This window comes from Pipistrellus hanaki (assembly GCF_964339955.1).
Source record: "Pipistrellus hanaki genome assembly, chromosome: 15".
Classification (NCBI taxonomy): domain Eukaryota; kingdom Metazoa; phylum Chordata; class Mammalia; order Chiroptera; family Vespertilionidae; genus Pipistrellus; species Pipistrellus hanaki.
Window position 1 is genome coordinate 4,550,901 of NC_140517.1, and position 25,736 is coordinate 4,576,636.

Below are 25,736 nucleotides of genomic sequence, written 5' to 3' on the forward strand. Positions count from 1 at the left end.
GGCGCCCCAAGGCCCAGGCGGCCAGGCGGGTCCCGGGAGGGCAGGGCGCACGGCATCCGGATCCCGTGGCTGCGGGACACGTGAGTGCGCCCCCGGGACCCGCTGAATGGGCAGGGGAGAGCCAGGCCGGGGCGCGCGGGGCCAGGGGGACCCAGGCCGGGGCGCGCGGGGCCGGGGGGACCCAGGCCGGGGCGCGCGGGGCCGGGGGGACCCAGGCCGGGGCGCGCGGGGCCAGAGTACCCGCGAGTTGGACGTGCGGCGGAGTGCGCGTCCGGGGAGGCTCCTGGGGCCCTTGGAGGGGGCGCGGGCCCGAGCTGGGAGGCGAAGAAGAAGGGAGAAGAGGGTAGCAGCCAACAGCACGGGGGCGGGCTGGTCTCCGCCCACGGAAACCTCTGCGTTTGGCGCGTCCAAACCCCGTCCTTGGGGACCGAGAGGGGGCGGCCACACGAGGGAAGGGCTGCCAGGTCCCCAGCCGGATCTACGGGGCGGGCAGGCGCGGTCCCCGCCCCTCAGTTCCGTCCCAGTCCCCCGCCCCCCGCCGCTACCTCCGTCTCCAAGTTGTTCCAACAGACGCGCGCCCTTCTCAGCGCGCGCGGAGCGAGGCGTCCCCGGCGATCTCGGGGGGAAGGATCATCCGGAGGCGCATGGCCCGGTGACACCCTCTTCTCTCCTTTCCTCCCAAGCAGCGCCTCCCAGGCCCGCCGACGGCCCCCTCCCCGTCCCGCCCGCAGCAGCCATGCTCCTGGCGCGGGTGAGCCCGCAGGTGCAGCCGGAGGGCGGCGGGGCGGACGCCGAGGCGGCGCAGCCCCTGCGGGCGCGCAAGGCCGCCGAGCTGCTGGTGGTGAAGGAGCGCAACGGGGTCCAGTGCCTCCTGGCGTCCCGGGCCGCCAGCGAGGAGCCGCCCCGCGAGACCTGGGGCAAGAAGATCGACTTCCTGCTGTCCGTGGTGGGCTTCGCCGTGGACCTGGCCAACGTGTGGCGCTTCCCCTACCTCTGCTACAAGAACGGCGGCGGTGAGCGCCCGCACCCGGGCTGCGGGCTGGGGGGGAGGTGGGTGGACTGGGGAGGCCGTCTTTGGCTGCAGAGGCTGGGAGAGGGGCTGGGACACACACCCAGGAGAAGAGGGAGCACACGCGTCCTGCCCCCTTTTGCTGGGATGAGCTAAGGGGTGCCCTGCAGAGATTGGGGGCGGGGGGGGGGGGGGGGGGAAAGAGGACCTAGCGGCAGAAGTTGGTCCAGGAGGCCCAGTTCTGGAAACCTCTCTACCCACTGGGACGTCCTGCCTGGCAGGGGCGCAGGAAGGGACCGGGCAAGGTTCCCCGAAAAAGCATTGGCGTCCCCGGTGGAAGAGGGGAGTGGACGCATGCCCTCGGACAGTGATCGGTGCTTGGGTGGAAGGAGGGGATCGGGCACAGGTCCCGTGAGGGCCCCTTGACCTTGGATGGGCCACCGGAAGGGAGTGGAGATTTGGAAAGCTCTGGAAGGGGCGTGAGGTGCACAGCAGGGGACACCCAGGCACCCGGGGACACCCAGCGCTCCCCGCTGGAGAGAGGAAGGACTGGGTTCCTGCACGCAGACAGAGACACACAAAGAGGGACCGTGTCGGAGAGAACCCCACTCACAGGTGGTGGTGTGTGGCTGGAGGGGCCAGGGGCGCAGGCTAGGAGGGACTGGGGACCGGGATGGGGTCCTGGCCCCATGGCTGCGAGGAAGGGTTCCCCGGGGGGCTGGAAAGACAGCCAGGCTCTCTCCTCCCGCTCCGGCCGGGGGGACACACCCACCTGCCAGGGATGAGAGCCTGGAGACCAGCTGAGCCCCACACAGGACGCTGGGGCCCAAGGGCCTCGCTCCTTCCCGGCCTTTGCCCCTCGGGAGCCCAAACCACGCGTCCTGCCCCCTTTGCTGGGATGAGTAAGGGGTGCCCTGCAGAGAACCCCAGGGAAAGGACCTAGTGGCAGAAGCTGGTGCAGGAGGGCCCAGTTCTGGAAACCTCTCTACCCACTGGACCGTCCTGCCTGGCAGGGGCGCCGCCTCAGGACTCCAGGGGGTCAGAGGAGGGGCAGGGAGAGGGCTGGGGACTGGGCGTTTGGGCCTGGGACCCCGCTAGCCACTCGCTGGCCGCTCTGGGTGGGAAACGGGAAGCAGGAACCAGACGGAGGCTGCGGCAGGTTTAAGCCCAGGGCCCTTCAGACCCACGGAGGGAGGCCCCGCAGGCCCCGCGATGCCTCAGCAGGGAGTTAGTTCATGGAGGAAGGACAGACAGAGAGACCCTAGACGGCACCACCCAGCATGACGTCATCTCATGCTTGTCCCCAGGCAGCGGGAGGCTCTATCGTGAATCAGCATCTCCACCGGGTTCTTCCCAGGGAGCCCCGCGGCCAGGCTCAGTGGGGTCCTCCCGACCGTCCCTCCTCCCCGCCTGCCTGCCGGGAGCTTTAGCCGCCTACGGGCTTCGCTGCCAATGTCGCTTCCATTGCTCTAGGCGTGGAAACCGGAAACAGGCGTTGGCCCAGTGGACAGACACATCAGCTAGATGGGCACCCCAAACTTTGCCTGGCACTGTGTGTGCACTTGGCCATGGCCACAGCAATGAGAGCATGCCTGCTGTGTGCCAGGTGACATGCCAGGTGCCCTGGGCACAAGACAGAGCACGTTGGTCACAGATTCCCTTTTTAAAAAAGTATATTTTTTTGTTGATTTCAGAGAGGAAGGGAGAGGGAGAGAGAGAGAGAGACACAGAAACATCCATGATGAGAGAGAATCCTTGATCGGCTGCCTCTTGCAAGCCCCCACACTGGGGATCGAGACCACAACACAGGCCTGTGCCCTGACCGGGAACCGAACCATGACCTCCTGGCTCACAGGTCAACACTCCACCACTGAGCCACACTGGCCGGGCAGGTTCCCGTGTTTAAGGGAAGTGACCTGGAAGCCCCCTCGCCTAGACCTTTGCCCCTAGCCCTGCCCACAGCCCGTCCCAGGGTGTTCGGTCCCTTGTCTCCGGACACCCTGAGAGCAGAGGCCGTGGCTCAGCATCCCTGTGTTTCCAACGCCCTAGAGCAGGCATGGATGGCAGGAAAGTGGTAGGAGGTGCCCAGCCAATGTCTATGGGATGGGTGCATTCCCATGAGGACCTCACGCCGCTCCGGGGAGAGCAGAAGCCCTGCGGGGACCCCCACGTGAGGCACCTGCTGGGGGGCGGGGGCGGAGGGGCCATGATCGAGGCGGCTCTGCTCAGCTGGGGCCTGAGCGGTGCCCGCTGAGGGGACAGGCTCTCCTTGGGGGAAGGGGGGGGTTGGTACCCTCGCCCGGCAGACGCTGCTCAGCGGTGGCTCCCAGTTTCCAGAGCCGAGCCCCATCCGCTCTCCTGGGTGACGGCACGATAGTATCCCCATCCCACGAAGGGCACCTCCTAAGGGCAGGCCCTGACCTCAGCTATCTCAGTGGTGACCACAGCAAGCCGGTGATGTGTCTTTCCCACTCGGGCCCAGAGACGTTCCCTGACTCACTCAAGGTCCCAGAGCCATCAACACAGGACACGAGGGGGCCGGCATTGTCTCCAGATCCGGGCAAGGGGGAAAGAGGGCAATGGTTTTGGTTTAGACTCTTCTGACCCCACCTGTGTGGGGCTTCCCTCAGACCGGCCGCTCCCCGGCTCTGGACACCGGCCGGTTGGCCCCAGGCCAGGCCTGACCCTGTCTGCCCGCTGTCAGCGGGGACCCCGTACGACCGTCCCCGGCTCGAGGTTCCTGTTGCTCTCCGGCTGCGGATCGGGGCCTCCCACCACCCCGTCTTCCGGTGTGAGCCTTTGCTTGAACAGCTGGCAGAGCCCAGTAAAACCCGCGTATTTACATTCCCCAGTTTATTGGGAAGGACTCGGAGGAGCTGCCAGATAGAGAGGCGCATGCAGTGAGGTCTGGCAGGAGCTTCTGTCCCCAGGAAGTTGGGGTGCGCCAGCCTCTGGCACATGGAGTCCCCCCAGCTCTGTGGTTCATTTGGGGGTTTTCATGGTGGCTTCGTCCGTCACTCAGACACGATCCCGATTCCATCCATCGCCAGCCCGCCTCCGCCCCGGGGCAGAGGCGTGGGGAAGGCTGAAGGCCCTGGTCATCGAATCGGGCGGGGTCTGTCTGGTGAGCCTTCACCATGCAGCAGCCCCCTGAGCCGTTTCACCAGAACCAGCGGCGGGCGCTAACCCGAACCCTAACCCTAGCCCTAGCGGCGGGCAGGCCCGGCTGGGCAGGGGCCTGAGGGTCACGCTCCGCTTCCGTGCCCGGCAGGCGCCTTCCTGATCCCGTACACGCTGTTCCTCATCATCGCGGGCATGCCGCTCTTCTACATGGAGCTGGCGCTGGGCCAGTTCAACCGGGAGGGCGCGGCCACCGTGTGGAAGATCTGCCCGTTCTTCAAAGGTGAGGCCGGGGCGCCCCAGGGTGCCTGGGAGTCCGGGGTGGTGCCTCCGCAGGAGCTGCTTGGAAAGAGGACCCCGAGGCCACAGGGGCTGCAGCTCTGATCAGGGGGGGGGCTCGGCTGTGGGTCCCCGGAAGCAGGCCCTGAGACCCGGGTTCCATGGAAGGAGTGACTTGGGAGGTGCCCCCCGAAACCCCAGGGGGGGAGCGGGAAGGGGAAGCAGGCAGCAAGCCAGCCCACGGGGGGCCAGGAGATCCCCCCGACATGCCTCAGTGTTCTGCCCATGGCCAGGGAGCTGAGGCCCGGATGCTCCAGTGAGCGACCCTGCTGCCCCCTGGGGACAGTAAGGTCCTGGCACGCCTGGCCTGGCCCATGTGCAGGCCTAGGGGGCTCCACGGGCCAGAGAGAGCCCTCGGGCAAAGGGGTGGTGGGTGTCTCAGAGAGACAGATGGGGCTGTGACAATTTGCGATAGGAAAAGAAAGGTGTGGGCTGGGTGGGGCAGTGGTTAGAGCCACCCCCCCCCCCCCCCCCCCCGTCTCCCCAAGGAGAGCTGGCACTGGGCTGGGCCTGGGAACCCCTGCTGAGCCCCTCTGCCCACTCTGCTCCCCCTCGGCCCCCCAGGAGTCGGCTACGCCGTGATCCTCATCGCCCTCTACGTCGGCTTCTACTACAACGTCATCATCGCCTGGTCCCTCTACTACCTCTTCTCCTCCTTCACCTTCCGCCTGCCCTGGACCGACTGCGGCCACCCCTGGAACAGCCCCAACTGCACCGACCCCAAGCTCCTCAACGGCTCCACGCTGGGCAACCACACCAAGTACTCCAAGTACAAGTTCACGCCGGCCGCCGAGTTCTACGAGTGAGTCCCCCGCCCGCGCCCCCTGCCCCCTGTGCCCCCGTGCCGGCAGGACCGGAGCCACATGCTGAGGGAAACCACGGAGGAGGCACACCGGCCGTCCTTGGGGACTGGCACTGCCCAGGGCCAGGCGGTGGGGGGAGCTTGGGTTCTGGTGTGGGAGAGGGGAGTGGGGAGACAGCACTCATACCAGACATCCCGCTTTTGGCGGGACAGTCCCGATTTTCATTAATTTGTCCCGCATCCCGCGGTGTTTTAAAAAAGAGTCTTTCCAAAAATCGGGACTTTTTTTTTTTAAACGCTGAACAAATTGTTAAAAATCAGGACTGTCCCGCCAAAAGCGGAACCTCTGGTCACCTTAGAAACGATGACACTCTTTAGCCCGGGGCTGAAGGGACTGAGGGATGGAGTGGAAGCAGAATCTAAGGCTATTCTAGCAGCTGTCTGCTCTGCAGAGTTCCCCTCCCCTCCCTTCCCCTCCCCTCCCCTCCCCTCCCCTCCCCTTCGCTCCCCTCTCTTGTTAAGCCCCCCTCCTCCCCTCCCCAACACCCTCCCAAGCTTCAAAGCTACCATGAGCCTGGCACCTGGCATCCCTTCCCATCCAAGGCCCATGAGTCTCCACAGTTCATGTTGGCGGTAGTTATCCCCATTTCACAGGTGAGCATGTCGAGGCCCAGTTTTTAGGGGAGAGACCGAGCTGGGATCAGAGTCCCATACACGGGCCTCCCTCCCGCCCTCCTCATCCTGCCGATCTGCCTCGGGGGGCCCTGGAGGCAGGCGTGCAGGACCCTCTGGGGTGACGGGGTCCACCCTGAGCCTCTCTTTCTCCGCTGGAGCCTGCTTTCGTGAGCTCCCAAGTCACCACACCACGGCTGCCTCTGGATTTTTATTTATTTTGTAATGGCACGTGGCCCCGGGAGCCAGATGTTTCTGCTTTAAAAGCCATCCCCGCTCAGCCAGGGGGCCAGCAGGCAGGACTCGGAGTGCCAGCCCCGAGGAGGTCAGCTCTTTCCCCAGCGCCTGCTGGCCGGCGCCCTTGCCATCTCGTGCGCATTTAGGCTGAGGGACGGCACCCATCGCCCAAGGAGACAAAACCGCTGTTCTCTGCGGGCGCTGCGCCCGCCCATGGCCAGACAGCTCGCAGCTAACTGTTAGCTCACAGCAACCCTGACGCTCATCCCTTTGCTGTCAGCGGGCGCCCCTGGGGAGCACGCCTGGCCACAGAGAGCCTCTCCCCCTGCCTGATCCCGGGGTGTAGGGGGGGGGAGACGCCCCCTCGGTGCTTAAATGTCAAGTGAGACTCAGCCTGTTTGGCCAGCAGACCTCGGAAAGCCTGGACCGGGTACCGCCCGCGTTGTTCTCGTTAACGCGCTGGAAAACGGCTACGAACCCAGCAGCCTGTGCTCACAGCTAACAGCTCCCCAGGCCGGGCCTGCGGGGAGCGGGGGCTGGGCTGGCGTTCCTTTGCTGGGGAAGCAGCCTTGTACCCCCGGGGCCTGGGAGGGGGCATTCCTGTCCAATGCTGGCGGCATTGGACACTGAGCCCTTAAAGCAGTCCGGAGCAGGATGCGGTCAGAGGGGTCCAGCAGCTGGTTCTGGTTCTGTCATTTTAGATGGGTTCCCTCCCCTCTCCTCCCCGCCCCACCTCTCTCTCTCTCTCTCTCTCTCCATAGGAAAGGGGCCTAAGTCAGGGCATCCTTTCCGAGTTGAGACCAGCGGGAGAGAAGTGTGCCAAGCACAGACACATGGGGCTGGGAGGCGCACTCCGGCCCACGGCGAGGAGCCTGATGTGATCGGGGGATGACAGGGGGCTGGCTGGCCAGTGCCAGGAGCCGCAGGCGGGGCGTGGTGAGGGAGGGGACGCCCTGGCCCCCGGCCCACGGCGGAAGGCCTCAGATTCTGACAGGCTGGCGTTTTTTATGCCGCAGGCAGACGAGGATTTCGCAACCTCGAGACTTTGGACTCTGGGGGCTGCGTCATTGTATTGTTGGGGGGCAGCGGGGGTGGGGGGCAGGGAGGGGCGGGGACGGATCGTGCTGTGCACCTCGGACGTGTAGCAGCCTCCCTGGCCTCTGCCCACTGGATCCCGACGGGACGTCTCCCACATGACGTGCTGGCCCCGAGGGCAGTCCTGGGCCCGGGCTGCGATGCACAGGGCAGTCCCTAAAGGTGCCGGGCGGCGGCCAGGCAGCCCGGGGCCCGTCTCCCGCACGGGGCACCTTCGGGGCTGGCCTGTGGCCCAGGCCTCGGGGTGTCCTCCCTGACGGACGGGTCTCCCCCGGCCCCGCCCCGGCCCCCGCAGGCGCGGCGTCCTGCACCTTCACGAGAGCAGCGGCATCCACGACATCGGCCTGCCGCAGTGGCAGCTCCTGCTCTGCCTGATGGTGGTGGTCGTCGTCCTGTTCTTCAGCCTCTGGAAAGGCGTGAAGACCTCGGGAAAGGTAACGCTTCCGGCCTCAAACAATCCGTTTTTTTCCCCCTCGCTGCCGCGGTTTGTAGGCGGAAAGAGAAGGCGGGACGGGACTCAGGAAGCCGGGGTTTGCTCCCTGTCTCCCTGGGAGGCCCCGGACACATGCCTTCCCCTCCCCATGCCCCGGCTCCCCAGCAATAGGGCCGGGCCTGCAGGTAGACCAGGGCTCCCACACTTTCCCACCAAAGCGCCTTTAAGGACACCCCAAGGGACAGTCCCGGTGTTTAACCATTTGTCCCGCGTCCCGAGGCGTTTTAAAAAAGTCCCGATTTTTTTTTGCATCGGGACTTTTTTAAAAAGCCGCGGGACGCGGGACAGATAGTCAAACACCGGGACTGTCCCGCCAAAATCGGGACGTCTGGTCACCTTACCCAAGGGCCTAGTGGAAAAGCCCGTTAGCAGACCTCTCCCCCCCCCCCCCCCCCCCCGCAAAAAAAAGCAACCCACTGACCTGTGTTTGGTGGATCTTGAATCCCGGCCTTGACACTTCATGCCAACGCTCCCTCCTGCTTGGGCACCTAGTCTTGGCTTTGCTGTAAAGCCAGTCACGCCCCCAGCTGAGTTTTTTTTTTTTTTAGCAAAAAAGAATGCCCTAGGACAGGGGTCTTGAAACTACAGCCCGCGGGCCACATGCGGCCCGCAGAGGAGTCTGATCCTGCCCGCCAGGTTTTTTGGGCAGTGAGCGCAGCCGAGGTGTTACAGTAGGAATTAGTAGTTCATATAGTCCGGCCCTCCAGCTCTCTGAGGGACCGTGATCTGGCCCCCACTTTCAAAAGTTTGAGGACCCCTGGGCTAGAGCCTGCACCACCCAGTTTAGCATTTGGAGCGGGAGTTGTCTGCAGGGAGAAGGAGCTGAGCATGCTGGGTCCCTCTGTGCAAAGGGACCTTCGGAGGAGTCATCACCCCGGGGGGGTGATGGTGGGGGGAGTCACGAGGGCTGGGGCACCCGAGAAGCCCCCCACGTGGAAACACGTCAGCAGAAGCCACAGTCCCCGTGTGCGTCAGGGCCCAGCCCAGGGGCAGGGACGTCACTGGGACATTCCTGCGCCGTCTCCATTGTGGCACGCACTGGCTCCGGCTCGGGAGACGGGCAAGAGCGAGCACCGCTCATTCCTTCCAGACTGCTTCTGGGCTGGGGCTCGGAGCGTTCCGTGGCCGGCCCCGCGGCCGCAGAGCGGCCCGGAATGAGTTGCACATGTTCACGCTTCCTGCCTTGGCACGTGCACGCTCCGGGCCGGGACCATGTGTGGCTCCATTGCCCGCGTGTGGGACGGTGGGGGAAGGGTGCGCTCTGAACCAGGGAAAGGGGTTCCCCCAGACCACACTCTCAATCACCTTGACCCTTGACTCTGCCCCAAGGGTGGAGGTCTGAGTCAGGAGGTGGCCCCGGGAGCCGGGCTCACCAACCAGGGGTCCTGCCTGCCTCCCCATCTCACAGCCGCCACCTACCTGTGGACCCTGAAGATACTTAGGGGCCATCCATGCCCTTCTGCTTGTAGAAATGGGGGGACGGGGGCTGAGAGAGTGTCGGGGTTTCATAGTGACCCTTAGCAGGGCCAGGGTTAAACCTGGGTTTCAGGTATACAGTTGAGAGAGTGATGGAGCACGTGGTCTGGTGGTCAGGCACCTGGGTTGGAGACCAGGTGCTGCCATTTCTCCTGGGTGACCTCAGGATGATGCTGCTGCCTCGGCTTTAGTGCCCCACCTGCAAAGCATCGATGCGCCGGCCTCCAGGGCTGTTGGGAAGATAGAGGGAGGGATGGGCAGGGCTGGCAGATGGAAATTGCTCAATAAATGATCCTCGTCTCTCTGTGTCCCTGTCATCAGTCCCCTGGCCGGTGCTCAGTGTGCTTGTTTTTATAGATATTTATTTTAAAAATACTATAAATATATTTTTTTATTGTCTTCAGAGAGGAAGGGAGAGAGGAACATCAGTGATGAGAGAGAATCATTGATGGGCTGCCTCCTGCACGCCCCATACTGGGGATCGAGCCCACAACCCAGGCCTGTGCCCTGGCCGGGAACTGAGCCATGACCTCCTGGTTCATAGGTCCATGCTCAACCACTGAGCCCGCCGGTCAGGGCACTTTGGGGGATGGGAAAAGACAGAACATTCTCTCCACTTCCGGCAAAGTTATGGGGTCAGGGAGAGAGAAAGCTGGACCAATCCAAAACAAACCTGACTTCTACAATAGTATCTTTCAAAGAAAGATCCTTTTTGTTAACATTTGAGTTCAAGGCGTAATCCTAGCCAAGTCTCCTCACTCATTTGTCAGCACAGGCCGGCCCTGGCTGGCTTCAGTGAGCCCCGGGTCCTGTTACGAGGAATAGCATCGTTTGCGCCTGAACGATGAACGGGCTAAAATATTTACAGCTGGACATTTTCTTAAGTAACATCAGTGGGTACCCCTTGCCCCATGAATCTTAGGGTGTCTTCATTGTCAGTGCCAATGTCCCTGAACTCCAGCTCAGAGGATCCCCCATGAGAAATCACGGGAGGTTAAATTCGGGCAGCCTGTATCATCTCTGTGTTAGGGGAGACTTCAGAGGTGACCTTGAGCAGTGCTTCTCAACCTTTAACGCTCATGAGACTCACCGGGGCCCTCCCTGAGAGTGGGATTCTGTGGGGACGAGGCGGGAATTGCATTTCTGACATGCTTCTAGGTGCTGTTGCTGCTGCTGCTGGTGTAGAGGCCTCACCTTGACCGTGGTCGGCAAACTGAGGCTTGAAAGCCACACGCGGCTCTTTGGTCCCTGGAGTGTGGCTCTTCCACTAAATGCCACGGCCTGGACGAGTCTATTTTGAAGAAGTGACATTAGAAGAAGTTTAGTTTTAAAAAATTTGGCTCTCAAAAGAAATTTCAATCATTGTCCTGTTGACATTTGGCTCTGTTGACTAGTGAGTTTGTCAACCACTGACCTAGGCCAGTGGTCGGTAAACTTCAGCTCTCGAGCCACATGCGGTTCTTTGGCCCCTTGAGTTTTTAGCAAAGGCCAACTTAGGAGTACCTCAACTAAGATAATAACAATGCACCTACCTATATAGTTTAAGTTTAAAAAATTTGGCTCTCAAAAGGAATTTCAATCGTTATGCTGTTGATACTTGGCTCTGTGGACTAATGAGTTTGCCGACCACTGCCTACGTGATCCTTGGCTTCATGCCTGGATCCGAGCAAGGCTTACACACCTGCAGTGACAGGGACCTCCCCCTTCCCGGGCAGCTCATTTCCTCTTTAGAGAGCTCTGTCCACTAGGAAGCTCTTCATTTTATGGAGCCAAGATCTTCCTCCCTGGAACCATGCAAATTCTAACCGGTACCCATAGAGACACCACAGTGGAGAAGAATTAGGATTTGGGCTGATAGAAAGCAGAGGCTTCCCCTGGGGCCTGATGACTCCTGCCCAAACCACGGGGCCCTCATTGTTCTTTTCATCTCATGCTCGGGGATAAACCATGTCTGGCTTCTCCTGGCCAGAGAGCCACTGCAAGTGGCGAATTTGGGAGCAGAGGAGCCTGCGGTGGGGCTGACATGGCGCCAGGGTCCCTTCCCTTCACCCCATGTGCAGACAGGGCGCAGTGAGCATGAGCGAGCTGTTGGCCACGGATCCAAGAGCCGCCCCCTCCACACCCACTCTTGGGCGGCAGGACGCCCCTGCCATGGGTTCTGAGAACTTCCCACAAGACGCCGGCCCTTTACTCTGGACACGTGTGCGCGGGCAAAGCAAACTCCCCTTTCTCGGTGCTTGACTGCAGTCAGGGTCGGCTTAGTCATGCCCTAGCGTGTTCCTGGGGAAACCGAATCCATGTTGGGGCCTCAGGCCTGGCCAGCGCAGGCTGCCTCCAGACCCCAGGGGAGACCCCTTAGCGTCAGCCCGGGGCTGTGGGGCTCTGCTGGGTGGAGGGGTGTTGGGCTGGGCTGGGCAGTGGACTGGCCGCTGTTGACATGAGTTGCAGGGGAACAGGGCGGTTAGGACCCAGCGAAGATCCCGTGCCTGTCGCCGGGGAGTCAGGCCAATTTGGGACAATAAATCCAGGATCGATGGGAGGCCGTCCAGATGCAATGACTTCACTTTCTAAGGCTCGCTCTCCTCCGCGTTTGTTTTTGGCAATTTGTCCTCCTTGTTCCCATGCCCCTGGGGGAAACAGACATCTAAAGCCTGTGTCTGCAGAGACCCCTCCTCCCCCCGCCATGTCCCACGCGAGGGATGGGGGAACAATTGGATAACTTGAAACAGAGGAGCCTAATTCCTCTATTGCTTCCCTCAGAAGATATAAACAACCGCTGATTCATTTAATTACTCCCTGAGTCACTTGTTTATTTATTCCTTTATGCATTTGTTGACTAACTTAGTCATTCACTAGCCCTCTGATTTATTACTGACCCCCTCACTCATCTATCTACCCACTCAACCATGTACTCACTTACCCATGCAGCTAGACACTTAACTATCTACGCAACTGTCAATTCAACCATCCAGTCCTCCATCCATCCACCCCTCCATCCACCCACCCAACAATTCTGTCATCCGCCCATCCAACCATCTATCCATCCATCAATCCATTTATTCACCCATTATACAACTGTCCACTCCTTCATCCAACAAACCTTGGCTTTAAATATGTGGCATGTGCTGGGGATGAAAACTGTGGCTAGGTTGCTTCTCAGGAGCTCGGGATCTGGTGGGAAAGACAGATGAGGAGGACAGATCCCAGCCCTGAACAGAGTTATGGGAAATATCCGACTTCACTTTCTGCATCTCAACTTTTGTGCAAAGCGCCTTACCCTCAGGCATGTCTCGGGGCTCCCGTTTTCTCCCGACAGATGTCTAAAGGCCCCCGGGGCTTTGAGCAGAGGGGCTGTCTGGTCCTTAAGTCCCGTGTCCTCTGGTGTTTCTGCTGACTCTTCCATGGCTTAGGGGATCCCCACCCCGAGCACATTTCGGCTGGGTCACAGTCTGCTACCTGCACCTGCCTGTGGCTCCGTGTGCCTGCGGCAGTGACCTGTGGCCTTGACTGCATATTTACGTCATCAGGGGGCGCTTTCGAAACAGACCGAGGACCAGTGGAGTCAGAAACTCCGACAATAGGGCTGAACGTGGGCCTTTTTACCTATAACACCCCCCGCCCCCCGAGTGTTTCAGGGTGTAGTCAAGGGCGAGAAGGACCGGAGAGGAAGCCTCACAACCTCCCCTCCCCCCATCTTTCCTCTCTGTCCTCCACCTGGGGCAGGAGGGGGCGGGGCCCCTTTTAGTCCGGGGAGCATCTCCCGCTCTATGGCTCCCTTGGACAAACACTTTCTCTGTGCTCCAAAGACGGCCCCACGGAGAGGAAGGAAGGCCAGCGTTCTGCTCTCTGCCCAGCCTCTCCCCTCCTAGGGCAGTGAGCTTGGGAGGATGTGTTTGAAAGAGGGAGAAGGAGAGGGGAGGGGAGGGAGGGAGAGAGAAGGAAGGAAGGGAAGAGGATAAGAAGATGGGGGTGCTTAGCTCTTCCGCAGCAACTTGAACGGGTCAGGAGAGCGGCTTGTGGAGGAGGAGGTGTCAGGCGCCTCGAGAACCTGGTCTGTGTCCTCACGCCCTTACTCTGATGGCAGCGCTGTGCCCAGTGTGGCCGCCACGCCCACTCGGTTCTGTCCACTCTGTGCTGGGGCGGAGCTCGGGGCGTGGGCACTGTGTGAAGGAGGGTGCGGGGTGGGGGAGGCGGGCGTGGCTCCGGTGGAGAGGCCTGTGCCCCGGGGGCGGGGCCAGGCTCACGGCCAGCTTGTCCACGGCAGGTCGTGTGGATCACGGCCACGCTGCCTTACCTGGTGCTGTTCGTGCTCCTGGTCCACGGCATCACGCTGCCCGGCGCCTCCAACGGCATCAGCGCCTACCTGCACATCGACTTCTACCGCCTCAAGGAGGCCACGGTGAGCGCCCGGGACCCCCCCACCCTGAGGCCGGCACCGGGGCGGGTCCTCAGGGAACTCCGGCCCTAGCTCTGCCCCTGCCTTGCTGGGGGGCCTGAGAGGCCCCTTCCTGGCTGGGCTGTGGCTTCTCCACCCAGTGGTACTGGTTGGATTGGCACCTGTAGGTGTCCACCAGCCTGCCCAGCTCTGGTGATCTGAGATTCTGTTGTTCTATTGGGCCTTTGTAGATCCCTCTTTTCAAGCGAATGATGCTGTGTCCTGGGGTTTTACCTCTACCCTGGGCCATGGCCCCCCAACCTACCTAGACACCGCAGTCCTATTTCCACTCTCTAGTCCCCCAGCGCTGGCCTTCGCCCCCATCCCGTGATGACAGGGTCAGGGGCAGCGTTAGCCACAGGGAGACCTAGACCCTCCCCCTCCCCCTCACAGAAGCTGGACAAGATAACGGGGCATAGAGGCCGGGATCTCTCTAGCACACAGCCATTTGGGTATCTATCGCATCATTCCCAGACCGTACGGAATTATCAGCTTAAAATGTAGCCTGCTGTACTCGGTCAAACACTGGATTAACTCATGCCAGTGCCGAGCAGGGCCAGGCCGAATGATTTCGAGGGCCTCAAACGACCTGCGGGCTGAAGGTTCCCCTCCCTTGCTCTAGCATCTCGGGGTCTTGGGTGTCAGGAGGAAGCTGAGTCTGGAGGAACTTAACTTGATGTCCTGATTGTGAAGAACCTTCATAAACTAGCCGTCCCGGGCTGTGCAGACAGTTACGGAGATGGCTTCTCCAGAAAGGGGTCTGTGTCCTGGCAGCTCCTACGAGCCCACACGGGGCGACTCCTAGGGCCAGGGGGGTTACTCCTTCCATCTTCTGAGTGATGCCAGCGCCTGGCTGGAAGCCTGGAGATCTGAGCCGGCTCCGACGGGCGATCTGCGGCCAGCGCCAGTTCACACCTCATTTCCCTGGGTCTCGGAGCACGCCCTGGGCGCCCCTGCCTCCCGGGGCGGGGAGAGAAGCCCCTCCTCCCGGAAGCACTGGGTGACAGCTCTCGTCTGCTCCTCTCAGGTCTGGATTGACGCTGCCACACAGATCTTCTTCTCCCTGGGGGCTGGATTCGGAGTCTTGATTGCCTTTGCCAGTTACAACAAATTCGACAACAACTGCTACAGGTGAGGCCCTCCTCCAGCTCTGGAAGGCTCTGCATCTGGGCACGGACGGTGGCAGGGATGGGGCGGCTCTGGTCTGGGACAAGCCAGCTTTTCCTCCCGGATTCCTTCCTCTGGGAAATGGCCACCCGGCTGTTCTCGGAGCGCCAGTGGGGTCCTGATGGGCTTGTTTCCATTTGGGGCACCTCTGAACCAGATGCTGGGGGAGAGGGGGAGAAAGCGGAAGCCACTGGTGCCGGGAGATCTAAGAGCTGGGCAGCTGGGACAGAGGGACACCGTGTGGCTTTCAGAGCAGGCAGCAGTGTCTGTTTGTCCGTCCGATGCCCAGGCAGGCAGGCAAGGGTGGGATGTCTAGGCTGGTTGCATGAGCGGTCAGTGCCGGGCAGGGCATCAGAGCCTGCACCTGGGCACACCTGGGGCCTCCATCGCTCTGTCAGAGGCTGAGGGCAGACCCACACCCCTCTGGGACAGACCGATGGGATGAGTGGGTGCCGGGGGGGAGGCTGCAGATAGGGTAAGGAAATGGACGATCCGCCTTCTGACGGGGGATTGGCGAGAGCGTGGAGGACAGTTAGGCGGTGACCGGCAGACACGGGATGGGGGCCCATGTGGTGGGGAACGGCCGAAGCCAAGCCAGGGAGGAGATAGCTGGTGGGCAGGTTGGCTGGTCTGACTTGTCTAAGAGCGTGTATCAGGGGCTCATGGGAAATGAGCCTGCGAGCAAGGTCGGCTCACCTTAGCAGAGCTCCGGGGGCCTGGGGGAGACGTTGGGGAGACGCTGGGAGCCATGGCAAGTCGGTGGAAGGCGATGGTGACTCAGTGCCCCAACAGGAATTAGATCCCAGACTCTGGTCTCCCAGTATTTCATCCGGAAGCCATTGCCCGGTTCCTGTACCTGCAGGTACTCGGGCAGTTAGGGCAGGGCCTGGGGCCCACGGGACGGCAAGGCCACTGGAGGCGTCTGAAGCCATGATCCCGTAGGTGGTCCAGTGGCCCCTGAGCAGCGTCGGGAGTCAGGTGACTTGAACTAACAGGGATTCTTCTCCCCTTCTCCCCCCCCCGCCCTCTTCCCCCAGGGACGCCCTGCTCACCAGCACCATCAACTGTGTCACCAGCTTCGTCTCGGGGTTCGCCATCTTCTCCATCCTCGGGTACATGGCCCACGAGCACAAGGTCAACATCGAGGACGTGGCCACTGAAGGTGGGTGGGCGGACCCAGCGCCCCGGGGAAGCGGGGCTGGGAGAGCCGCCGCACCCCGGGCTGCACCGCTCTGCAGGCGGTGGGACTGAGGGCCGGACACGGAGGTTTCCATCCTGCCCACGTGACGGACCCTCTTGCAGTCTGTCCGTGGGAGTGGCAGGCAGTCTCGGGCCCCACGAAGGTGGCAGACCCTCCCTCTGTGTGCGTGTAGCCGGACAGCGTTGGGAAGCATCCGCTCTGGGCCAGCAGCCCCCCGGGCTGGGCGCTCGGCACGCTTCCACTTGGTTCTCATGAGTGAGAGTGTGAATGGACCCACTTTAGAGAGGAGGAAGCTGAGACTCAGGCTAAGTTGCCCCAGGTCACCCGGCTGGCCAGGCCAGCTCTGGGGCCTGCGTCCTTTCCTCCCGTTTCCCATGTTCTCGTGGCCACAGAGCAGCTGAGGCCTGGGAGGGGCTGCCTCCAGTGGCCCCCCACGAGCTTGGGAAGTAAGAGGCTGCTCATGGCATGCAGGGGGGTGTGAGCGCCGTCCTCTGGTCTGGCTGCCGGGGGCCTGCCTCCCTGGTGCCTGGTGAACTGCAGGCCGGGGCTGGCCTCGTCTGTCCAGGCCCTGGTTTCCCTGCCCTCACGGGACGGACCAGGTGCCACGGGCTGGCCTGGGGCCTCGGGGCCTTCAAACGCTGTGCTGCCACCTGCTGCTCAGACCCCGTCCCAGCGGTGAGGAGGCCGGTGTTTCTTGCAGGAGCTGGCCTGGTCTTCATCCTGTACCCGGAAGCCATCTCCACTCTGTCGGGGTCCACCTTCTGGGCCGTCGTGTTCTTCATCATGCTCCTGGCTCTGGGGATTGACAGCTCAGTGAGTGACCCCACTCTGGACCCGCCCCCAACACACACACACACACACACACACACACACGCCACTGGGTCTAACCCAACACACACACACACGTACACACATACACACGTGCACACAGGACTCAGCCTAAATCCCCACCATTCAAACTCCTAATGAGCAGTCCGTCCCAGGGGCCCTATTTAAGTGCAAACAAGGAAATGAGCCCTCACTCAGAAAGGCAAGACGTAGGTCAAGCCAAGAACCAATAGAAACCCGTTGCATCCTGGGAATCAGAGTGCCCACCGATGAGCCAGCCCAGCCCCCTACCCGACGCAGACGGGACCCTGCACCAGGCGGGGCAGGGCGCCTCCTCCCAGCAGGCTCCTCCTGTGACTGTCCCGTCACCAGCAGCCAGCCCAGCCTCAGGGGCCGCCTTCCGGCTCAGAGCCCTTGTGTCACGCGCCTGCCGGATGAGACCGCTGCCCTCCTTAGAGACCGGTGTGCCCCTGTAGGCTCAAGCCTGAGCATTTGCAAGAAGTCTCAGAGCGGGGCTGGCCGAGGGGTTCCTCTCTCTGCCTGTCCGCGGGGACATCGCCGGGCAGGTGCTGAGAAGGGTCTGAGGCTGCTCCCAGCGCTGAGGAACGAATCCTGATTTCCCCGAGCAAACGCCTGCCGAGGGGCGAAGGCAGCCAGGGGCTGAGCGTGGTGCCTGTGTGCACCTGTCTGCCCCCCGGGCTCGGTGTCACTTAGGCAAACACAAGACTGTGACTCATTGGAGCCAAGGACACACGTGCCCGGAGCTGTGGGCTGGGACCCTCCTCGCTGAGGGTGGAGCTGAGGGGACCCCTCGGCGGCCAGAACTGGCACAAGCTCTGCCTGGAGGCCCAGCTCTGGGGGCTCCACGCTGGCGGCTGTCTCCTCCTTGCCTGGGTGTTGGGCATTTTGCTTCATTCACGCTCCTGTGGACTCATCGGAACCCCCGGGGCTGAGCGAGGGGCAGGGGACAGGGGCCCGTCCATGAGGGAAGAGGGCACTAACTCTCCACCCGCCCGTCGGTGCTGGGTCCTGAGTTTGGTTGGGGCGGGGGCAGAAGCGGGTGAGAGGCTGGGGGAGGGCAGTGCCTACCCATTTCCCCAGAGCGGCAAGGCAGTGGGAGGGAGACCCCGGGCGGCCCCTGGGCGCGGAGCCTGCGGCCTGGGCCGGGGCCCCTCCTTCCCGCGCCCACCGCCGGCTCCCCGCAGATGGGAGGCATGGAGGCCGTCATCACGGGCCTGGCCGACGACTTCCAGGTCCTGAAGCGACACCGGAAGCTCTTCACGTTCGGCGTCACCTTGGGGACCTTCCTCCTGGCCCTGTTCTGCATCACCAAGGTGAGGGGGGCTACGCCAGGCCACCCGGGGCCTGGGGGCTGCTTTCCGCCCCCCACGGTCAGACATTGCCAGCCTCACGGAGAGGGGGAGGTGAGCTCAGGGCGGGGCCAGGCACCCTCAACCCTGTGGCCCAACCCCTAGAACTCCAGGGTTACACCACTCCCCACCCCTCTCCCGCTGTCCGCTCCCACCTCTGAGCCCGAGGACCCCCGGGCACCCCTGGTGTGGAAGCAGCAGAAGTCCCCTGACACCCACCTCGCGTTTTCTGGCCGAAATACCACCCTCAGGCCCGTGGCTCCGAGGGCCTTTGTCGGGACGCAGACACTGACATCAGGACAGTAGCAGCCAAGCCTGTCCCCCGCGTCCTCACTGGGCCCCGAGCGAGAGGGGCGGGGGCCGGGGCGGGGCTGTGGTGACGGATGTACCGGTCGCTGGCACGGCCAGCAGTGGCCTCAGGCTCCCTCCCTCCCTCCCTGCCAGGGCGGAATCTACGTGCTGACCCTGCTGGACACGTTCGCGGCGGGCACCTCCATCCTGTTCGCCGTGCTCATGGAGGCCATCGGCGTCTCCTGGTTTTACGGTGCGTGCTGGGCCGCGGCCCCTGCCCGAGTCTCACCCGAGGGCCTTCCGTTTCCATGGCAGCCGCTGGCCGGTGGCTGGCCTTTGCATGAACCCCCTTCAGCGGGTGCTGTGAAGGCCCGAAGGCACCCAGTGTCCACTCTTAAAGAGGAGCTCCGGGTGGGGGCGGCGGAGGGGGGCGGGCGTTGGTCTGCCTCCGCTGGCCGAGCCCCATCCATGCTCCGAGAGGTCGCTGTTCCGTTCCCGCCCGGCACATGCCGGGGGTGGCGGCTCTAGCTCTGGGTGGCGCACGCAGGAGGCAGCCGATCCATGTTTCACTCTCACAGGACACACACAAAATCAATAAAAAAAAATATTTAAAAAATAAAAATAAAAAGTCAAGGGGAACTCGAGGAAGCTGCTGCTCCCAGGTCACTCATTCTGGAGCAGGGGGCCAGGCCCAGCAAACGGGAGGCCAGGGGCTCCGTTAAACCTGAACGTCAGGTGAACACTGCGTGACTGTACTAGTGTATGGTCCAGACCAGTGGTCGGCAAACTGCGGCTCTTTGGCCTCGTGAGTTTTTTATTTTTAGCAAAGGCCGGCTTAGGAGGACCCTCATTAAGTGAATAACAATGGACCTACCTATATAGTTTAAGCTTAAACAATGTGGCTCTCCAAAAGAAATGTCAGTCGTCGTGCTGTTGGTAGCTGGCTCTGTGGACGAATGAGTTTGCCGACCACAGGGCTAGACATTGAAGGGTCATCCTTCGGCCAAGGCCATGCCCACCGCCTGAGACCCAGAGGAGCGGGGCCTGTGCTCCAGACACCAAGCGCCCACGTGTCCACTATTTCTTCCCCGCGTGGCCCATCCCGGGGTCCCCCCTGCCGAGCTCTTCCCTACGAGTCGGGCAGAGATTTCGTGAGAGCCTGGGCCCTCCACCGGACTGCACTCGGGGAGGTCTCGTGGCTAAGAGCGTGAACAGAGGGGAAATCCAGGCTTCGGAGTCAGGCTGCCCCGGAGGGTGGCCTGGGCATGTGCCCGCCCCTCCCCGGGCCCTGTCTCCCTCTGAAAAGTGGATCGGGGGGAGGGGCGGGCACGTGGGGGCCATCTCCGTGAGAGGGTCCTCTCCCTTGCTCTGGCCAGCGGGGTGCCCGTCCGCAGGAATGAGTTCAGGTGTTGGCTCCCTGCCCCGGGCCGGGCCCTGGGGGTGGGCAGCAGGGGCGGCCGGGGCTCGGGGCCCGCGGTGACAGGCTGCCCCGTGTGTGTGTGATTGCAGGGGTGGACAGGTTCAGCAACGACATCCAGCAGATGATGGGGTTCAAGCCCGGCCTGTACTGGAGACTGTGCTGGAAGTTTGTGAGCCCCGCCTTCCTCCTGGTGTGTGGTGTGGGGGTGCGGGTGCTGTTGGGGGTGGAGTGGGGGGGGCGTCCTGGCTTCTTAGGGGAGGCGGTTCTGGGATGCAGAGCCCTGTCCGCGCGGGCAGGACACGGGGACCCTCAGGCCGCTGACACCATGGGGACGCCCACTCCCTCTGGGGTCTCCAGAGGGGCCAGGACCCCGGGGGCTGTGTGCCCAGCCCCGCCCAGCTCCGAGGTCACCTTTCTTTCTCCTCCTTTGCCTGCTCCGGTGTCTTTGTTGCCTTTTTGCCTCATTTGCTTCTTGAATCCCTTCTCTTCCCTCCTCCTCTGCCTTCTCTGCTCCCCATAATCCATCTCACACTCCTCCCTCCACTTTCTCCACTCTCCCCCTAACCCCCCCCCCGCCCCTACCCCCCCCAGTTTGTGGTGGTGGTGAGCATCATCAACTTCAAGCCGCTCACCTACGATGACTACGTCTTCCCGCCCTGGGCCAACTGGGTGGGGTGGGGCGTGGCCCTGTCCTCCATGGTCCTGGTGCCCGCCTACATCGTCTACAAGTTCCTGAGCACGCGGGGCTCCCTCTGGGAGGTGAGCTGGGGCCCGTGGGGGGCGTGGGGCGGCGTGGGAGGGGCACCCAGTCATTCCTGCAGGGGTGAGAGGGGAGACTAGGGTCAGACGGACACACTGAACCCCAATTTCTTTTCTTTTTTAAAAAAAATATATTTTATTGATATTTTACAGAGAGGAAGGGAGAGAGATAGAGAGTTAGAAACATCGATGAGAGAGAGTCATCGATCAGCTGCCTCTTGCACACCCCCTACTGGGGATATGCCCGCAACCAAGGTACATGCCCTTGACCGGAATCGAACCCGGGACCTTTCAGTCCCCAAGCCGACGCTCTATCCATTGAGCCAAACCGGTTTCGGCCTGAACCCCAATTTCCACATCGGTGACCTGGGGACAGTAGGACGGATCTTGGGGCCCGGCACATGCTGACATTCTGCCCGTGTTCCCGGACACGGTCCGTGTGGGACTTTAGGGCCAAGTAGCAGGTGGCCCTTGTCTCGGGGGCTGAGGGGGGTGCTGGGCCCCTGGGAGGGTGTCCCAGGCCTCGCTGAGGCCTCCCCCTCCCCCACCCTCTCCCAGAGAGTGGCCTACGGCCTCACGCCCGAGAACGAGCACCACCTGGTGGCCCAGCGGGACGTCAGGCAGTTCCAGGTGAGTGCGCTGGGCCCTCCGTGGTGGGGCCGCGGGGGTGCGGGGGACCCTCTGGCTGCTCCCGCCCTGGGCTGGGTGCCCTGGGCTGGACCCCACGCCCCATGCCAGAGTCCCAGAGCAGCAGCGGCCGTGGCCCCCGGGGTCTGGCGTTCAGATTGGAGCCGAGCTGTCCTCTGTCCCTGCCGGCTCCCGCTGGCCTCTGCATCTGGGTCCCGGCGGGCCCAGGCCACAGCTCTGCTGAGCTCTGTCTGCGCGTTGTCCCCCCGCCAGCTGAGGGCGCCTTCTCTGGAAGGAAGCGCGTGAGCACATCAGTGTTAGGGTGACCCGAGTCCCACCCTTTCCCCCCCCTCAGACACGGCCCGCCAGGAGCCGGGGGGGGGGGGTCCCCCGTGAGCTCCCTGCTGCAGACACGCCCTTTCGGGGTGTCGGTGGCCGTGAGGGGATTGGCCTGCACGTCCTTGGGGCCCTGCAGGGAAGGGGTGTTTTCCTGAGTCCTCTGTGCTGCTCCCCAACCGGCCCAGGGTCCCCCCATCCCCGCCCGTTCCCCGCCCCCCCAGGCGGACACTGAGGCCGGGTCTCTCCGCAGTTGCAGCACTGGCTGGCCATCTGACCTGGCCCCGGAGGAGGGGAGCCCCGCCCGCCAGCGTCCAGCTCCAGGCGCCCGCCTCGCCGCCACCCAGACGCTGTCAGGGATCCCTCTCCCGGCAGATGCTCCCCGACCCCCTCCCTCCCACCCCCCGTGAGTTTGTGGCCTGGTTTTCCTTCGCCTTCTGTTTGCCGCCCGGCCCGGGGGCTGTGAGCACAGACTGGTGAGCCTCGGGGAGAAGCGGAGAGGTGGGAACAGGAACGGTGACTTCGGTGGAACCCCTTTTGTGGGGGGGGGGGGGGGGGGGAGAACGTTGCTCTCAATCAGAGAGCCAGCCGGCCCCAGCGGAGCCCACGGCTCAGGCCGAACCCCCCACCGCGTCTGCTCGTCCTCTGGGCCAAGAAGAAACCCTCGGTGCACCCCGTCGGACGGTCAGACACCACCCACCAAACCCAACCAGGACGCCTGCTGAGCTGGGGCGACCCACACAGACCCTCCGTCTCCTGCCCCCTTCCTTCCTCCCCCACCCCCGCCCCGGCCGCCCTCTGGTGTCTCACCGTGGTCTCACCGTGGTCAGGGAGCTTGGGGGAGGTCCGTGGGGAGAGGCGTTGGGGCCTCAAACAGAAACCTCACCGCGGGATTTCACTCTGGCTGATCTGAGTCTGAGAGGTGGTTCTGGAACAGCCTTGGGCTCCGGCGGTCAGCTTGTCCAGACCACGGCTGTCATGGGGAAGAACACAGATGAGCCCCAGTGGGCAGCCTCTACAGAGGGGCCAGGCAGGCCCCAGGAGCCCCAAAACCCATCGGTGGCTCCCGAGACCTTGGGGAGACGTGGGTCAGCAACCCAGGGAGGTTAGACAGGCGTCCCTACTGTGGACCCTCTGTTGTCCTCCCAGGCCAGGTGGTACCCAGGCGGTGCCTGAGGGTGTCTATTGATGTATTGTCCCCTGGAAACCCCACCCAACGGGGACCAGGGGTCTCCACGGATGGGGGAGGGTTGTCTCTCACTATGGATGGCACTTGGCACACGGAGGGTAAAGGTTGGCCCGGACACACAGCAACCCGGTTAAGGGGACCCGGATTCCGGCTGGGTGGAGCAGGTTGGAATTTCCAGGTTCACTTCCATGGAGGCTTTGCAAGTGGCGCCCTCTGGTGTCGGTGGTGGTCAGTTGCAGCTCATTCAGAGAAAAGATAGGTTACACTGGCCGTGTGGATTTGGGGTTTCTGTGCCTGATTTGAGTCTCTCTTACACCCGTGTTGGAACTCTAGACTTGTGTGGGTTCTTACTCTGACGCCGGGAGTCCCTGTGGCAGAGTCTTGAGGAGAAAAGAGAGGCCACTTTGCTTCACAAACCGAGGTAGGGTGTCACGGAGCCCCCGTCGGCGGGCCGATGGCGCTGACTGTGGAAGGAGGTTCTGTGGGAGCCAGCTGGTGGCCGGGAGGTGGTGTTCCGCTGAGCCAGGGGCATTCTTTAGGAGGGATGGGAGCCTTTTGTCTGCCAAGGGCCATGGATCTTTACCACATCTGTGGGCCACACAACATCATCCGCTTAAACATGCTGCTGCGGTGAAAAAGGCCCCAGATGGATTGAATTTTGGTGTCTGCCTGCATGCAGCTGCCTTGGCAGGGCCGGACCAAAGGATACAGCCCGTGGACCCGAGGGTCCCACCCCTGCTTTAGAGAGAAGAGGGAAATGGAGGGACTTTCCATCTTTCCATATAAAAACTCCAGCTCAGTGCTGGAGGCCGCCGGTGGCAGGCGGGGCCTGGGAGCAGCCAGCAGAGTGGACAGTAGGTGGGGGTGGGAGTTGGGGGGGGGACAGGGGGACAGGAGCAGGGTGGCCAGTCACTGACGGGGCCACGAGTGACCTCGAATCCCTCCAGGAAGGGCCATTGCTCCCTGGCTGTTATAATGATTTTGACAAAACATTTTCACCCCCATCCGCCCCACAGCATGGCAGGGCTGGCTGCTGTCTCCCCATTTCCCCGGGTGAGAAAAACAAGGCCCGGCATTGCAGATTCTCAGCTACGAAGGCACCCTTGGAGTCAGACCCCCTGACCCCCAGCCCCGGGCACTTTGGCATTCCCTGCCCCGTGGGACTCACCCACTCTGGGCTGTGCTCCCAGAGACAGAAATGGGGCCAAGGATTAGGGTTTCTGAGCAAAGAGCAAGGCGCTGGGAGAAGCGGGGAGGAGAGCGATGCCATTTCCCCCCAGGTGGCCGGGGAGGAAGGGGCAGAGGGGCTGTCTGGGTGACGAGAGAGCTCTGGGGCCGGGGGTGTGACAGCGGAGTCTGCTTGGCTGCAGGGAAGGACCGGGGAAGCCGGGGGTCCGAACAGGGTGCACCTGGGGGAGAGCCCGCAGCTTTTCCGCCGCCTCTGCCTCCAGGCAGGTCCCCCCACCCCACCCCTGGGGAACTGGGGACGCGGTGCTAGCTTACCTGACGCCAAACCAACGCCACGGTGCTGCCTCGCGGCGGAAGCTGGCTCCCGAGCCGGGGCAGGCAGGCAGAGGCACCCGGCGGCCCTTGGAAGTTCCCGGGAGGCGTGGGGAGACCTGTGGGTTCGTCTCCCACCCCTGAGTAAGGTGCGTTCTCCTAAGTAAGGCTCCACTTCTTCATGCTCACCCCCCCCTTTTTATTAGAGCAGAGGTTAGCCGGGATAAGGGTGCTCCTGTGTATTGTGCATGGCACTTGATACTTGACGAGATCTGTAAAGAGTTATTTTCCCCGCGATGCACAATATCCGTTTAAGACCATCCTGTTAACATCTCCTCACCATGGCCAGCACCCTGGTGTCCACCTGTCAGCCGGCCTTCGTCCCAGAGGCCGATGAGACCAAGGAGGCGGGAGAGGCCCACTCTTGCCCAATGTCCTGCTGGGTAAACACCCCCAACGCTGCCTTCATGCTCAGAGGGGGTCCTGCCCAGGCGGGAGGATCCGAGTTTTTGCAGCCCTGGTCACGCGAGGCTGAAGCATTCTTACCAAAGAAGTCATCTCTTCAACCAGAAGCCCTCCGAGCTCATGTCATGTGTTCGTTTGTCCTTTGGGAGCCATGGGATGGAGAAGAACAGAGAGGGCGTGTTGTGTGGTAGAAATGGCACAGCATGGAGAGCGGCAGCTGACTGGCGGGGTTCCTGGGAGAGGGGGTGCATCTCTCTGGACTTCCAAAGTTCCTTGCCCATAAAATAAAAAAGCCAAAGGTCCCATCCAGTTTAGAAAACTCCGTGTCTCCCTGACAATGTCCTTGTGCCAAGTTTACAACGAAGGAAGCACATCACTTACGTTAGAACTTTCCAGGGCGGTCTGGTGACTAATAGCTACGGAGCAGAGACATGTCAGTCGTCTGGCCTCCAGAATTTTGTTTGCGGTTGTTGTTGTTTTTGTTGTTTTTTTTTAGACATTCAGCACTTTCTCCGATATTTCTTCGCCGGATGCCAGGAACACTTGGGTATTTAAAAAATAAAGCCCAACCCTTTTGTCCCGAGGACTCTGAAGGAAACCCGTGGCCATGTCTTTGTGAGTCCCGGGGTCCGCAGGCCTGTGGTTACGGCCACAACCGAGACGTGCCCTAACTACAGGGCGCCCTTGAACATGCTCTTGGGGTGCCCGCCCTCATCCCCCCGTGTCCCCACTCCTGTGTAAATAAGGACGGAGTCAGGGATACCCTCGCCGTGTCACGGACTGTTTCCATGTCCTGCAGCGTTCTGTGTCTGGGGTGGGCTGGCGTCACAAGCTGTTCTCTTCGTGGAAAAATAAATGTATATAATAAAGGATGTGCCTGTGCCGGGGGTCTGCTCTCTCTGCCA

General features: G+C 62.4%; 1 protein-coding gene across 3 annotated transcripts; it reads left to right on the forward strand.

Annotated features, from left to right (window-relative positions):
- SLC6A2 (solute carrier family 6 member 2) lies at positions 1-25,709 on the forward strand. Of its 3 annotated transcripts, XM_084861247.1 has the most exons (15): positions 1-80; positions 687-1,013; positions 4,281-4,412; positions 5,033-5,270; positions 7,570-7,708; positions 13,508-13,642; positions 14,706-14,809; positions 15,883-16,007; positions 16,747-16,859; positions 18,080-18,208; positions 18,689-18,788; positions 20,045-20,145; positions 20,547-20,714; positions 21,273-21,344; positions 21,931-25,709. In XM_084861247.1, exons 2-15 carry the CDS (start codon positions 737-739, stop codon positions 21,952-21,954), a joined length of 1,857 nt encoding a protein of 618 aa, XP_084717373.1. In that variant the 5' UTR covers positions 1-80; positions 687-736; the 3' UTR covers positions 21,955-25,709. The 3 variants fall into 3 exon arrangements, with proteins under 3 accessions (XP_084717373.1, XP_084717375.1, XP_084717374.1); XM_084861249.1 differs by lacking the exon at positions 1-80 and having other exon boundaries at positions 565-1,013; XM_084861248.1 differs by lacking the exons at positions 1-80; positions 20,547-20,714 and having other exon boundaries at positions 638-1,013.
- Positions 25,710-25,736: the final 27 nt, after the last annotated feature.